The 14,278-nt window shown below is 42.2% G+C and overlaps 1 protein-coding gene across 1 annotated transcript; it reads right to left on the bottom strand.

The window, feature by feature from the left end:
• Window positions 1-214: 214 nt before the first annotated feature.
• arglu1a (arginine and glutamate rich 1a) lies at window positions 215-11,032 on the bottom strand. The gene is made up of 4 exons (XM_084362483.1): window positions 10,457-11,032; window positions 7,603-7,828; window positions 4,788-4,871; window positions 215-1,906 (listed from the first exon to the last, which is right to left on the bottom strand). The coding sequence occupies exons 1-4, from the start codon at window positions 10,786-10,788 to the stop codon at window positions 1,742-1,744; spliced, it is 807 nt and encodes a 268-aa protein (XP_084218609.1). The 5' UTR covers window positions 10,789-11,032; the 3' UTR covers window positions 215-1,741.
• Window positions 11,033-14,278: the final 3,246 nt, after the last annotated feature.

The following is a 14,278-nucleotide window of genomic DNA, read 5'->3' as shown; positions in this document are numbered from 1 at the left end:
GAGTAAATGTACTAAGTTACAATCCATCGGCAGTTGCAATAGAAAGTTTTGTCACCAGGAGGCTGTTTTCAGGGCAGCAGCGGCCGTCAGGGAGCGACGCCGTAACATTAAAACTGTTATTTCTTAAAGTTTAGTTAATCGTTTTATTCGTTTTGACTTTCTCACCTCGTGCTGTGAAATAAAGAGCGGATCAACAGCGTCACACACGTCAGGAGGCATTCAATGGATTTATTGAACTGTTCAGTCCCTTGACAATTGGGGGGGGAAATTACATGACAAATTCAAAATCCCACGACAAAACAGAAAGTCATTATACCCACCTGAGGTCAGCCTGTCACTCACCGACACACACACACACTCGCTCGCTCAGTCGCTCTCACACACACCGACTCGCTCACACACACACACACACACGCACACACACACACCGCCGCCGACCTCAAACCTTATCTTACCTGAACTTGTCCATCCTCTACGACTCAAGACTTACCAAGTGAGGCGCCTTGCAAGTTAATTTACTACAACACAACTGAGGGACAGAGCACGCACTGTGGTCGGGCGCTTTCGTACAGGTCAGAGTCTGATTACACAAAACTCCAGGATTTACCATGACTGTGGATCTTTGTTTCCTAACCGTGGTTCAATTTCATGACACAATCCTAACTTTTGGGGGAGGAGGAGGGGAGAGGGGGGGGAGTCGGGACATCACAGCAAGGCTAATAACATTACATCACACAGGAAATGTCCTCTCTCTCTCTGTCTCTCTCCTCGTTACCCACAGGGCTCCTTATCGTTGGACGAGACACATCCTGTCGTAGGGTTTGTGGTTCAAGTCATGAGCAGCTTGGGAGTCGAGGCCGAGTTCACCTGCGACTTCAGAAATCTAACACGAGCTTTACGTTTTCCTCTCAACATGCTGCTGTGTCCTTTTAGAAAAAAAAAATTATATACATGGCAGACAGCTGAAGCAGAAAAGAAAAAGACGCTGTGGATTTATATGGTGAAAAGGAAGCGAGGGGAGGTGGAAGACACAAACCTGTCAGCTGGACGGGAAGTTTAACTGTGCTTTTTAAAAAAAGGCAGCGCTGTGATTTGTTACCACGAGCGGCAGCCATTTTAGGAACCTCATGTTCAACGAAAAACGAGAACGGGGAAAAAACCACAGGCCGACTCCCAGGCTGCGCATGAGCTTTTTGACAGTAAAGCTGAACTAGACAAAGTCACACATACTTCTTCTATATCAGGGACTGGAGCTCTATTGTTTGCTGGCTGTGAAGACATGTGAGAAGAAGAGCACAGGCGCACAGTTTGCTCGCTGTTACACCAGAGTTAAGACTTGCAGGGCGAGGGACATGTTATAGCAATCTACATCAAAAGTTCAAGTTCCCTAAAAATGTAAATAAAAACCGAGAGAGAAAAAAAAAAACAGCACAAACAAGAGTCATCTGTGCGGTGTGGGGGTGGGGGGGGTGAGGAAGGATGGAGGGAGCAGTCAGGTCCTTCATGGGCGAAGAGCTGCCTCCTCTTCAAGGCCGGGGAGGAGCAACACGGGCCTTCGCGGGGACGAGTCAACACACCGGGCTGCGGCCCTCTCCTCGGCCTTCCTTCAGCACTTCCAAAACGAAGCGAGCGTTCCACAGAGGAGGAGGAAGAGGAGTGGAGTCGAATGATGAGGAGGGAGAGCTGGATTGGGGGGGGGATGAAGGCAGGGTGCGACATGTTGGACGAAGGGGGAGCAGTCTCATTCGGTGGCCTTGAGGGAGAAGGAGAGCTTGGGCCTGGACTTGCCCTTGCCGAGGATGATTTTCTGCTCCTCCTTCTGCTGTTTCTGACGGTCCTGCTCCAGCTTCATGCGCTCCTCGTGAATCTTTCTCTGCTCCTCCACAATACGCAACTGTTCCTCAGCCTGCAACACACAGACACGCACACACACACACACACAGCAGAAACAATGAGGTCAGACAAGGACAGAAAACAATACCCTTCAAGCCAACTTGCCCACAAACTGCTGGTATTTTCTTTATCCCTCTTTAAGATCCGGCATTACAGAGGCTGCTTTTCTTTTTGGTGTGCAGCTGTTTGATAAAGCCTCAGCTTGTCTAAATCAAGACTAAATCAAATAAACACTGCTTTACAAATTAGACAAACTTGAGGTTATTTAGCCAACAGGGGGGGAAAAAAAGCCACTGGATTGTTAACCACGGCTGATAACCATCAAGTCAAAGCCACTCAATAGACGAGGCTCTTGCCAAAGGACTATTATGTTATTCAGTCGTGTTGTGGTGGAGGCCTTGAGGTCTCAATCAGTGGGGGACAGATACTTGTAATGAAAGACATAAATGTCATTAAAAGCACATAAAACAGACAAGATGTGCGTCGGGTTTTTCCCAGTACTCAGATGTTTTACTGAAGCTTTTAGTTTTTATTTGAAATAAAATATATTAAAAGTCAAAGTAGTCATGATTGTGACCCAATTCAGGATCATACATCTCTTAAATCACAGGATCCTAATTAATGATGCATTCATGTGTCACTCATTTTTACTACTTTACACACTGTGCTGGGAAGCTTGAGAGTATCTGCACTTAACTACGTGTGTCACCATTTTGTTTTTAACATCAAAAATTGATCGAAATGAGTTCTTAATTTTGATCTGTGACCTCAGTGTGACCTGCGATCCAGAGTATTTAATCTGATATATAACCTCAGTGTGGCAGTTATATCCAGGAACAGAAGTAACTAAAAAAAGCTGCTGAAGTTATTGGGATTAAATCATTTTTGTGGGTACTTGTATTTTTTTCAAGTCCCTAATTTTACTCCTATTAAGTATGCATCACATCCGTAGTTACTTTAAAAACCATAATTAATCAGAGTACAATATGATTTAATATCTAAACCATTTATCTGCATTTTTGATCTTTATTCGATCATAAACAGGCCGATGAAAGTCCTGACATGCAGCTGAAAAAATAAGAAAAGACAAAAAGTCTTTTGATTGAACGCTGCTGTTTAAAAATCAACAGTTAAAAAGTAATTAAAACTCTGAGCAGCATTTGGGAAGAATACTTTTGCTTAAGTATTATTTTAATATCAGTACTTTTACTTGTAATTCAGTAATATTTCAGTAATGTCTTTCCACCACTGGTTATTTCACTCTTCAGCCTGAAAATGTAAATCACAGTTGTCGGGGGGAAGAACAAAAATCTCTTGATCTCTACAAAACAAGACTTGTATATAATAAATAATATAAAAAAATTTATACAATTTTTTAATTTAAAATTAAGTCAAATTGGAACCTTAAAATCAAAAGACATTAAATTGTGGATTTAATTTAATAAAATGCATTTTTAATTTGCTAATTTTCTTTTGTGTTATTAATCTAGTGAAAGTGACTCGTACCTTAAGATATATATACACAATTTAATGTCTTTTGATTTTACTGTATACAGTATATATTTATATTTTGTTTTTCTTTTTTTACTGTATATATGCGTATCTTTTTACTATATATTTTATTTGGTACACTTTCCTTTTCTTACTTTGAACTATTTGTTTCTACTGACCTGAAGAGAAAGCCATTCACAACAATGTGTATAGTGACAATAAAGGCATATTCTATTCTATGAAATCAGTCGAGGTATAAAAGAGCAGAAAAAGCAAATACTCAAATACAAGTAATTCAAAATTGTACTTAAGTAAAGTGCTGAAGTAAATGTACTTAGTTACTTGCCCCCACTGGTTTCCTTCGCACTTAGTTCATATTAGAGACATTATTTATGGTTGGATATGATTTTGCCAACGAAAAACATCATGCGAGATAAAAAATATGATGCAAAAATAAAAAAGGAAAGCAGCTGATCCCTGTGTTATAATGTTAAAGAACAATGGCAGGTTTTCAGGGTGTTGTGTTACAAGAGGATGAATATTTGTAGTTATTTTAAATGAGATCACAGCAGAATGTTAAAAGCAATTAAACTCAAAGTTTATGAATTTGACAGAATTTAGAGAAACGTGTCCAAAAACAGCAGAAAGGAAGCTTCGCTGTAGAAACTCTGCTGCAAGAAGTCATGCACTCAAAAACTGTAGAAAAGTGTTAGCATCAAAAAGTAGAAGTAATCATAATTCTGATCCATTTTAGAATTTAATATATTCCATCATAGGTTTATAATTGTTGATGCATTAATGGCTCACTTTAATGTTGCAGCTGGTGAAGGTGGAGCTCATTTAACTGATTTATTGATCCTGGGAGGACGTTCACAAGCTGCCCAGCAGAGTATAACGTCTCATCATAGCTCATAAAACCGAATACTTGTTGATTTAATTTTGCATTTTTAGTCTGAATCTGCAAAGTGACTCATTGCTAAAAGGTTTTATATTAAAGTATAAAGTACATTTCACTCTGAATTGTCGTGGAGTGGAAGTACAGAGTAGCAGAAAATGGAAATACTCAAGTACAGTTCTTGATTACTTGCAGCCACTGGTTTTCTTTTATGCACTTTGTTCATAAAAGAAAAGGTATTAATGACAAAACTTATTTTGTTAGATATAAATATGATGCAAAAGGAAGGAAAGAGCGTGATTTATCCGTGTTATGTTACACAGACATGGCAGGTTTTCAGGGTGTTGCGTTAGAATAGGATGAAGAGTGTAAGTGGTTTTTATATGGGATCAGGGCTGCGTGCGAAAAGCGATTAAATTGAGGGTTATGAATTTGACAGAATTGAGAGAAATGTATCCAGAAAGAGGCAGAAAAAGCAGCGGCTTAGCTGGTTCAGAGCAGGGCGTACCAGCTTGGCCTGAGCCTCGGCGATCTTGCGGTTATTCTCCTCCAGGATTTTTTCCAGCTCCTCCCGCTTAGATTTTTCTTCCTCCTAGACGGGTGACACGGCTCCATGTTAGCGCACGAACAGGCTGCAGCCACAAAAGCACTTTATGTTTCATACGTACACAAGCTTGCACTCTAATCGTCACACGCATACACTCACCAGTACACATACACACACCACTAACTCATTACACCACAGAGAAGTTTGTTTAGCCTCTCGCACATGACCACACTGTGGCATTCTTTGCAGTCAGCCTGAATTGTTTTATAAAAGTACAAAGGAGGGGGGGGGGGTGCAAAAAGCCTTAAAGAAACTGTGGGGGAAAAATGAACCCGCTATTTCTTTTTGTTCCCTCCCTCTACTGCCGTTATTACCCTCCTAGAGAAATTAAAAACTAAAAGCCACACCTCACTGCATTATTGTGACAGACATTCAAATTTAAACACAAGAATTTAAAAAAAGGGGGAAACCCACTCATCACACTCATCAATAGAAGACAGATATAAATGAGAGACAATACAATCTAGAAGAAAATACAATTGCTGTTTTTTTAACATCATTATAAGCAAGAGAAAAAAGGATACAAATAAAGGAGGGAATAGTTTTGGCTCACCAATGCACGTATACCTACGCATTTTCCTTGCCTGTGTACCTACACAACTGGTGAAAGCATTCGGCATTAAACGGTTGAATATTTACTGTCTCGTCCGGACTGTGTGGCCCCTGCAGAGACAGAGAAGCGCTCCTGGGGTGGGTGGGTGGGTGGGTAGGTAGGTATGGGGGGATTCTGCCATACTGCGCCCGCGGCATTCCTCTTTATAACTCTGATCTCTGTATTGCTTAACCTGCGCCTGCAGCCACAGCTCACATTTTGTTTTTGTTTTTTTTAAAGTTTATCCTTCTCTTTAGTCCCCATTGAGACGGTAGCAGAGTGAAGGAGAGCACAGTACAAAGTGGTGTCTGCGTGTGATCGAGGAGGACCGGACCGGACCACGGTACACTTACAGAACAGGACACAAGTCTCAGGTGAGCTGAAAGGCTGCAGGCCAGCTCAGGTCAAGTGCTAGTTAGGAAGGTGGTGAGTTGTGTTTCCAAAATAAAAACAACACAAATGTATTTACAAAAAAAACAATGTCAAAACTTAGCAGCAACCCTATAGGAGAAGCAAGTCATGAGTACAGAACACAGTACATTTGTTTCTCTAGGGAGAAAAAGCTCTGCATAAAATGAATATTAGAAAAAAAAAATGGTAACAGATAGAGGTTAGACCGGGTCAAACAGGAAACAGGAAATCCATCATTATGAATCCCAGAGTAGAAGATTGTCAAAACAAGAGAAGGTAAGGGGAGGGGGGGTAAAGAAAACCTGTACAGGACAAACTGTCTGTGGATTAAACAGTGTGATTAACATTTCTACACATCAGATGTGATTTAAAATGTCAGAGTAACAGAGCAAAGACTGGACGGCTGCCTTGCCGACGACACTGTAGGCGTCTCTAGCTGAAGCTTACTCAGCTGAATACTGGAAGGCTGACCTTGACCTTTAGCTACAGAAGAGCCTGTTAGTCCTATCCGTCCTGTTGGTAAACAGTGTCTGTGGTTGACAGTAGGGAGATTTAGAGAGAGCAGAGTAAAGACAGATCGGGCCGACCAAATAAGTCCAAGTAGGTAAAGGAGGCGCGCTCCGACTACATTTCTCACCCTATTAGTACCGAGCCACTGGCTGCTGCCTGTACAAGTCAGGGTCACTAGGCTTTAGTTGGCCCTCTCATTCACAATACTGTGTTACTGTAGTGTAAACAAGCCGACTGTTCTTAATGACGAGGGGGAGCTCAGGGTGTATCAGACAGCTGTCTAACTTTACTGTCTAAAAACGCAAAAAAGGAGAGAAGGAAGGAAAAGAGGCCTGCACTAACTTTACAGTACAGTAAAGGTGGTGAAAGGGTCGGGCTTCTTATCAGAACTCAAAATAAAGCCTGGCTAACCCGATTACATGACACGACTATAATACTTTTTGTTTGAGTTTGAAACATTTAAAAATGGCTGGTGAAGTACAGAGATGGTGAATGTAAAAACAAAAAAGTGTCATCTTAAAGAAAAAAAAGAAAGAGAGAGCTCTTTATTACAGACATCAACAGAGATGCTTACATATATGAAAGCAACAGATCGAGCCGATCCAGGAAAAGAAATATGAAAAAGAATGCAGTCAGTCAATTTCTGTAACCGGGCCATGGCAAAAGTTTCACTGACAGGTGGGGGAGTCCCCCGGAGACGCTATCAAACAGACGATCATCCACCTTAAAGCCACTTTTAGTTTCTTAGTGCAAAACCTGTTTAGTGGCTGCTAGAAAAAATAAAGATAATAAAGTGTGGAGCCACATTTTTCAGGTGCAGGTGTGCACATGTTGTTTATGGTTCATTAACTTCATGTGCACATTGATTCCTGCACAAACTGTCTCAGTGTTTAGCACTCGAGTCAAGAGACTCTCATGGCGCCTCGTGCTCTATATGTTACACTGTGTGTGTTGCGTGCACACAGATTAAAGGTAATGCTCATTAGCATTCAATGCGACTGCAGCATGGCGACTTCCAGGTGCAGTGAAACTTGTACGATGGCGAGATTACACTCTAAAAAACAAATAAGGAGAGGTGGGAGTCACCCCACCTCCACCATGTCCCGTAAGAGCAGGTGACTGGGAGGGAGGTGGGGACAGCGGGGTAAGGGGCGGGGGAGGTATGTAGGGAAGGGGGCTGCGTTCCAAACGACCGAGCGTTACCTCTCTGGCCTTTTGCGCTGCCAACTCAGCCTGCCGCTGCCTCTCCAGCTCCTCAAGCAGCTGCCGCTCCATGATGCGCTTCGCCTCCTCGACGCGTCGCAGCACCTCCCGCTCGATCTCGTCCTTTCGCTTCTCCAGCTCCTCCTCCACTCGCTTGGCCACCAGCTCCTCTACTCGCCGCGCTGTCTCCTCCTCGATGAGCTTCTCCTCGATCTCCTGCTGCCGGCTGGCGGAAAGACAGAAGACACAAAGAGATGGAAGGATATCATAAAGCCGGTCCCTCTCACAGCTTACAAACCAACAAAAACTCTAAAAAATGCTTCATTTATAATATGCAGCTCTGTCAGTGCTTTCTGTCACAGCCAGTCTAATTACATGTGGTGTCGCTGCAGTTAAGATATTTGATTTCCACTGGTTTGGTTAAAACAGTGTTGTCTTCATACGCAGGCTCACAGCAGGGTCGACCACAGGCCCGTAATATTGCGGGTCACTGTGGTCACTCCCCATTGAGTGCACAGAGTGCATAGTGCACATAGTGGGGCCCTGGAGGACGAGAGACCGGGCCAAATATGACCTCAAGACAAACTGATTGGTTCAATATGTGTGGTCATGAAGGAAACTTAACAGAAAAAGTGCAATTTTTTGGAAAGTTTAGTATATTAAGCTGTCAGCAGCCCCTTAGTTACTTACATTCTTCTTTCTTTCATATAACAGTAAAGAGCCTAAGTGTTTCTGGAGTCATTTGCTGTGCTACCCAGGATATACAGTAGTTAGGTCTGTTCCTGTGTTGTGATACAGCTACTGCAGACTGTAAGAGTGGGCAGAACGGTTTTAATCGTCTATCAGCTTGTATGTAAACCGGTATTAGAAGCCAAAGAAATGTTGTTTTATTCACTCAAAGAAATATGGAGCTAGTGCAGATAGTAAATATTCAAAACACCCAAAAAGCTTTATGATAAAACTTGCTGAAATCCACTAGGGACTCACACAAACCATGATTTTCTGTCTTATATACCTTGAGTATAGAATGGAGCTGGGCATTTATCAGAGGTACTATGTGAGCGAGTCAATCTCTAATGTTGAAAAGGGAGACCAGGTGACGCTGCAGTCATTAAATGGGTTAGGGTTAGGAGATCACAAGAGATCACATGGAGAGCTGCAGGGGAGAGGTGCTTCAAATTTAGATCCAACCTTCAACACGTCATCACAAGTTCCCAAAATGTTTTACAAACTCATTTGTGCACATTGTATGTAAAACCACTGATGTTACAGCCGAATCACAGGCTGACTGCATACTGCAGAGCTGTGTGGATATCTGACTCACTAGATCAGCCTTCTTTCTCTGTAGGGATGACCGAGTCTGTCCAACACAGCAGCAGATTAAAGGGTTGCAGCAGGTGGATGTCACCTGTCATCCTGTTTACCTTTTAAAAATGCTTTTAACCTGTTCTTTTTCTTCACAAACTGCACTCACAGGAAGCTATTAAGAGTTGGGGGGTGTGTTGTTGCTTCTGGCACAACTGGAAACACACAAACTTCCCTCCCTGGATTTGATTTCATCCCGTCAGCCTCTGGGAAACCAGAGACCTCACCCAACCCGGGCCCGAGTCCATCCTTATCTACCGAGTGTCATGATATTTACATTTGTATGCTTGGTTAAGTGGCCCTGTGGCATTTAAGCCGTAAAAAAAAAGAGCCACTCAGGAGGCCAGGTGTGGGATGCAGCTAACATCTCAGGTGTCTGTGCGCCTCTGGCTACCACACGCACTTTCACAATGGCAGCTTCCCTGTCCGACAGATAGAAGCTGCCAGCAGACAATAAAGGGGCTGCGGTCTTTATATGTGGAAACCACTGAAGTGTTGCAGAGAAGTGACAGTGTTGCACTTTTATCAGCACCTCCTCTGCTGCAGCAGCTGATCCAACCACTGCTGCTTAGTCAGACACTTGAATATCTAAACATTAGGAGTGCATTGCAGAACTTAGATGTTGTTAGCAAGATTTCTTGCTTACACTGTATCAACTATTACTTGCACACGGCTTCATCCACTGACATTACTTATTTAGTTCCTGCTAAATGTCTTAAGAAGGGGCTAGGGTCAGGGAGGGGCTTAAAATTGCATTTTTAATCAGACGAGCATCCAACCTGTTGCTACCTGCAGCTGTGCAAATGTTTGGCATAGGTGTTCAATAAATTACATACACAATTTTTTAAACATGAAGACTGTTATGGATTATTTTCTGAACATTGAACCATTGCCTGACTAACTGGCCAATGGTATCAGCACTTCCTCGCTTCATTTGTTAAATTAAGGACCTGTGTGACCCCTCTTAAAATCTGCTGCACTCATAATGTAATCAACACAAAACTGATATGAAAACAACAGATGCACAGATTTGCAGGGATGACTCATTCATTGCTTACAGGTCTGTAAACAACACATGGATGACAGTCTCACCCCCACCTGTGAAGTTAGTTATAATTCAAAAAGAACATATTGCATTAAATAATTATAATATATAAATTCTATTAAAATCCATTAAGGTCTAAAAATCAAACTGAAAACTTGAGGTTCGGTCCAATGGAGAAGGTGAGCTGGTCCCTGGGGTGCAGCTGTCTGCTCTGGCTGGGATAATTACCTCCTCTGTGCAGACAGGGCCCTGCAGAGCCGAGCTGACGTTAGCATGCTTTGGCGGCTAGCCTGTTAGCATTAGCTTGCTAGCACAGCGAGCTAACGCCAATCCATACAACAGAACGCAGCTAGCCTAGCATTTAGCTTAGCGCATACTACAGTTCAACACAGACAACGTTATGTAACGTTACAGCTGCGGAGTCTTTAAATAAACTATACTCACATCTTCCTCTGTCTTTCCATTTCTATCCGTCGTTCCTCCTCCTCCTTCCTCTGCTTCTCGTCCAGGGCGTTTCTCTTGCTCAGCGTCCTGCCGAAGATGTCGATGCGCTCCGGCGGCGAGGCTGCTCTCTCTCTGCGGGACGAGGCTGTGGTGGACCGGGAACGAGACCGAGATTCTCTGCGGCGGCTCCGTTTGGCTTCTCGGGACTTGGAGCGCTTCTTGGACCTCTCTCGGTCTTTGGATCGCGACCGAGACCGGCTCCGTTTCTTGCTGTGCTTGCTGCTTTTGGAGTGTTTGGACCGGGACGAGCTGCGGCTGCGTGAGCGGCCCATGTTGACCACCTCCACTAGTCGAGCGGGTTTACACCAAACTACTGTGTCTTATGTGCTCCGTATCTGGATTCCAGCTCCACTCACTCCTCTTTAAAGTTGTTATTTGCAGTAAATGACCAAGCGGAATTGCTTCACCGGTTCTGTTTTGGAGGAATAACCATCCAAAACTGGTTGTTATTTTGCCCTACTAGCTCGCTGTAAAGAAAGATGGCGGTTCGTCGACTTAGTAGTTTCCCAGCAGGCACCGCGGCGTTCGGCATTTCCCGGCAGTCCTCGGGGTTTTTCATCTCAGAGCCAAACACACACAGAGCTGCTCACTGCTCAGCTGAGTGATGGGAAACAATGATTAATTAATGTTTGTATGGACAGTGTGTGTCCGCGCCTGTGTAGCAGCACAGACACACACTGTTTAAACGTGTGTTTGTTAAAAAAAAATATATATATAAACAAGGTAATACTCATGGTTGTCAAGTCAAGTCAGTTTTTTTTAATATAGGCCCAAAATCAATAATATCAATAGTATAAATAAATCCTATTGAAGTACAGAGTATGAGCTCTCAAACAGATCATGTGTGTCATGTCAAAGATAAAACGTGTGTACAGGCAAACTGCAGCGGTAGGAACTGAAGTTACAGGTTGTTGTCGGGGTCGGTTAAGGAGGCGCACCCTATCAATTATTTATATTAATATTTCACATTTTCACAGCATTTTCCCAGTCACACATTTTCTTTAGTTGTGATGCTACACCAGTGGAGGCAAGTAACTAAGTACATTTACTCGAGTACTGACTTTAAGTACAGTTTTGTGGTACTTGTACTTTAGTTGAGTATCGCAATTTCATGCTACTTGATACTCCTCTTCATTTCAGAGCTAAATATTGTACTTAACCTCATTTCTCCACATTTATCTGCTACATAGGTACAAATTAATATGATCAACGAATGAATTATGATGGATTTTTATGGATGAATATAAAACTTTATTGATCCCTTGTTGATTTTCGTGTTACACTTCGGAAATGGGTCATTCTGCATAATGAGTACTTTAAATTGTGGTACTTTAGGTATTTTTCGATGCTGATACTTGGTCAGTTTTGAATGCAGTGCTTTCACTTATAACACATTATTTCCACACTGTAGTATCAATACTTTTACATAAGTAACAAGATCTGTCTGACATTGTTTCAGCTCTTCTGCTCAACTTTGGCTGTTATGAATCACACATAAACCTCTTCAGTGCAAAGTAAACACCATCAGATCATGTTTATAATAATCTAAACGAGCCTCTTGGGTTTAATGCAGTTTATTTATTATTTTGGACAGAGATACATGACATCAGATTTGGAGTGAGTGTGTGCAAAAGTCATTGTTTTTTCCACTTGCTGTGCTAAAATACCTTAAATTTAACGCGTGACAATGACACAAAATGTTAAAATAATCATTCAAAGCCAGATTTTTATACTGGATCTGTGAAGTTATTGAATGAATTCCACTGACACCTACAAGAAGAGATGAACATTTACAGGAAACACTAATATCTTAATGAAAACCACCTGAGAGGGAATAAAAAGCCTGCAGAAGTGTTTAACCTCGCCCTCTAAGCTGCTCAATAAAATGAACCTTAGAAGTGTAAAGTGCCTTCTGACAGCAGGCAGAGTCGACGTTACACTGATTTCAATTCTTGTCCCTGTTTGACCTATATTTAACTTTGCCTGTGTCCATTTTTAAATGTTGTTTTCATGCACTATCAGGGGCTAAAATGATGCTTTTATCAGAGCTTGTAAATATAGCGACAAGAACATCAGATAACCGAGCGACAGACACAACGAGGGAGAAGGAGAAAAAAAAAAAAACACAACTTGACAATGACACAGTCCTGCACTAAAAGATTGCCATCCCACTCTGGTAAAATGAGGCCATTGTGATAACTCTCCCTGGAGTGCTGCGCTCGAAATAAACCGGCATTACTATATTTAAAAACACATAATTCAAAAGCCCAGTGATACTGCTTCAAAAGGTCACACGACTCAAGCTAAAAATGAAAGTGCTGCGACTTCACAGGGTTTTTATGTCATTTAGTTTTTTTCTAATTACCTGCAGCTTTCTGCAGCTCTGAATCTAATTTTAGTAGAAAGAAAGGATTTGTTCACACGGAGTCATGCTGTGTGCTGCTTCGTTTGTAGATCAAGAATGATTTCGGTTGTTGCGAACTGATAACGGTTGTCAGATGAGTCACATTCTTACTCGCGCAGATGAAACAGGCCCTTGTGTCGAGTAACATGGGCATTCATCCATGAGCCTGTATTGTCAGGCTGAGTGAGAGCACCACCACAGAAATGCAGATTTCCTCAGAATTAAAGCAAAGAGAAAAATGATGTGATTTTAGTGCCAGAAATTGAGGGCAAGTCTCAGTTCATCCATCCAGGAACAGCCTCCCCTGCCTGCCTGCCCTCCCTTCCTCCTTTCTTTCTTATTCCTCTGCTCGAAGCCAAAGAGTCAATTTTCTGTAACTTGTGGTTGTGTTTTATTTTAATGATCCACAAATTCTGTTCCCGGAGATGAGAGGAAGAGGCATTAAAGAGCCAGAGATGTCTTGTTTTTCGGGAAAAGGAGAGGTGCTTAAAGCCCCCTTTGATGAATAATAGAAAATGTTTCATGGAGGTGGAGAGGAAAAGAGCTCCAGTGCAGCTCCGGTGGGGGAGAGAAGAGAGGAGTCGAGCTGGAGAAGCAGTAGATGTGTAAATGAAAGAATTTGCAGAGTTTGTCTGCTTTGCTCCTGGGTGGTTTGGGGTGAATGCTGAAGGAGAGGCAATAACACGAGCAGGGAAGATGAGGTTGTTAGAGAGGGTTTCAAAGAGTCCAAAGAGCAGGTTTCGAATTTCTCTAATCCGCATTTGAAAGGATGCCATGCAGAGGAAATCTCAAGAGAAACAATTTGGATATGTCAGTAATGATTACACGTCAGTCAAGGCTTAAAGGTGTAGATGTCACCGGAGCACCACCTCTTCGTTTGGTGGGAGGCGTTTTAACCAAAGTGATGATTGATTCGGTCACATGTCTGACTGACAGGCAGGCAGCAAGAGATAGTTCATGAATACCAGATTAATTCACCTGCTCTCAGTGTTACTGAATACAAGACGCACCTTACTAAATCTAGTTAGAATGAATGAGAACTACATCACTTCATTTATTCACATTGATTCACTTACATTCAAAGATTACCAGCTAACAGCTGAAAACTGCTTTAATGCTATTTACAGTTTTCCACCTACAGTGTTGACTACACAATTATTTAGCATTGAGGTATTCTACATCAGAGAATAGTCTGGAAGCCTAGAGCATAGTGTAGTTTAGTTAGTATACTATAGTATAGTATAGTATAGTAAGACATAGCATCGTATAGCATAGCATAATAGTACAGAATAGCATAGAAAAGCAGAGCATAGCACAGTAAAGTAATATAGTATATAATAGAACAGTATTGTATAGCA

This window comes from Pagrus pagrus, assembly GCF_965226575.1.
Source record: "Pagrus pagrus genome assembly, chromosome: 9".
Taxonomy (NCBI): Eukaryota; Metazoa; Chordata; class Actinopteri; order Spariformes; family Sparidae; genus Pagrus; species Pagrus pagrus.
This window is presented reverse-complemented; position numbering and strand designations above follow the sequence as displayed.

Coding starts and splice junctions, on each gene's coding strand:
- arglu1a (XM_084362483.1), bottom strand. CDS start 10,788: ATGGGCCGCTCACGCAGCCGCAGCTCGTCCCGGTCCAAACACTCCAAA. Junction 7,829..10,456: donor ATGGAAAGACAGAGGAAGAT/GTGAGTATAGTT, acceptor TCTTTCCGCCAG/CCGGCAGCAGGAGATCGAGG. Junction 1,907..4,787: donor CCGAGGCTCAGGCCAAGCTG/GTACGCCCTGCT, acceptor TGTGTGTTGCAG/GCTGAGGAACAGTTGCGTAT.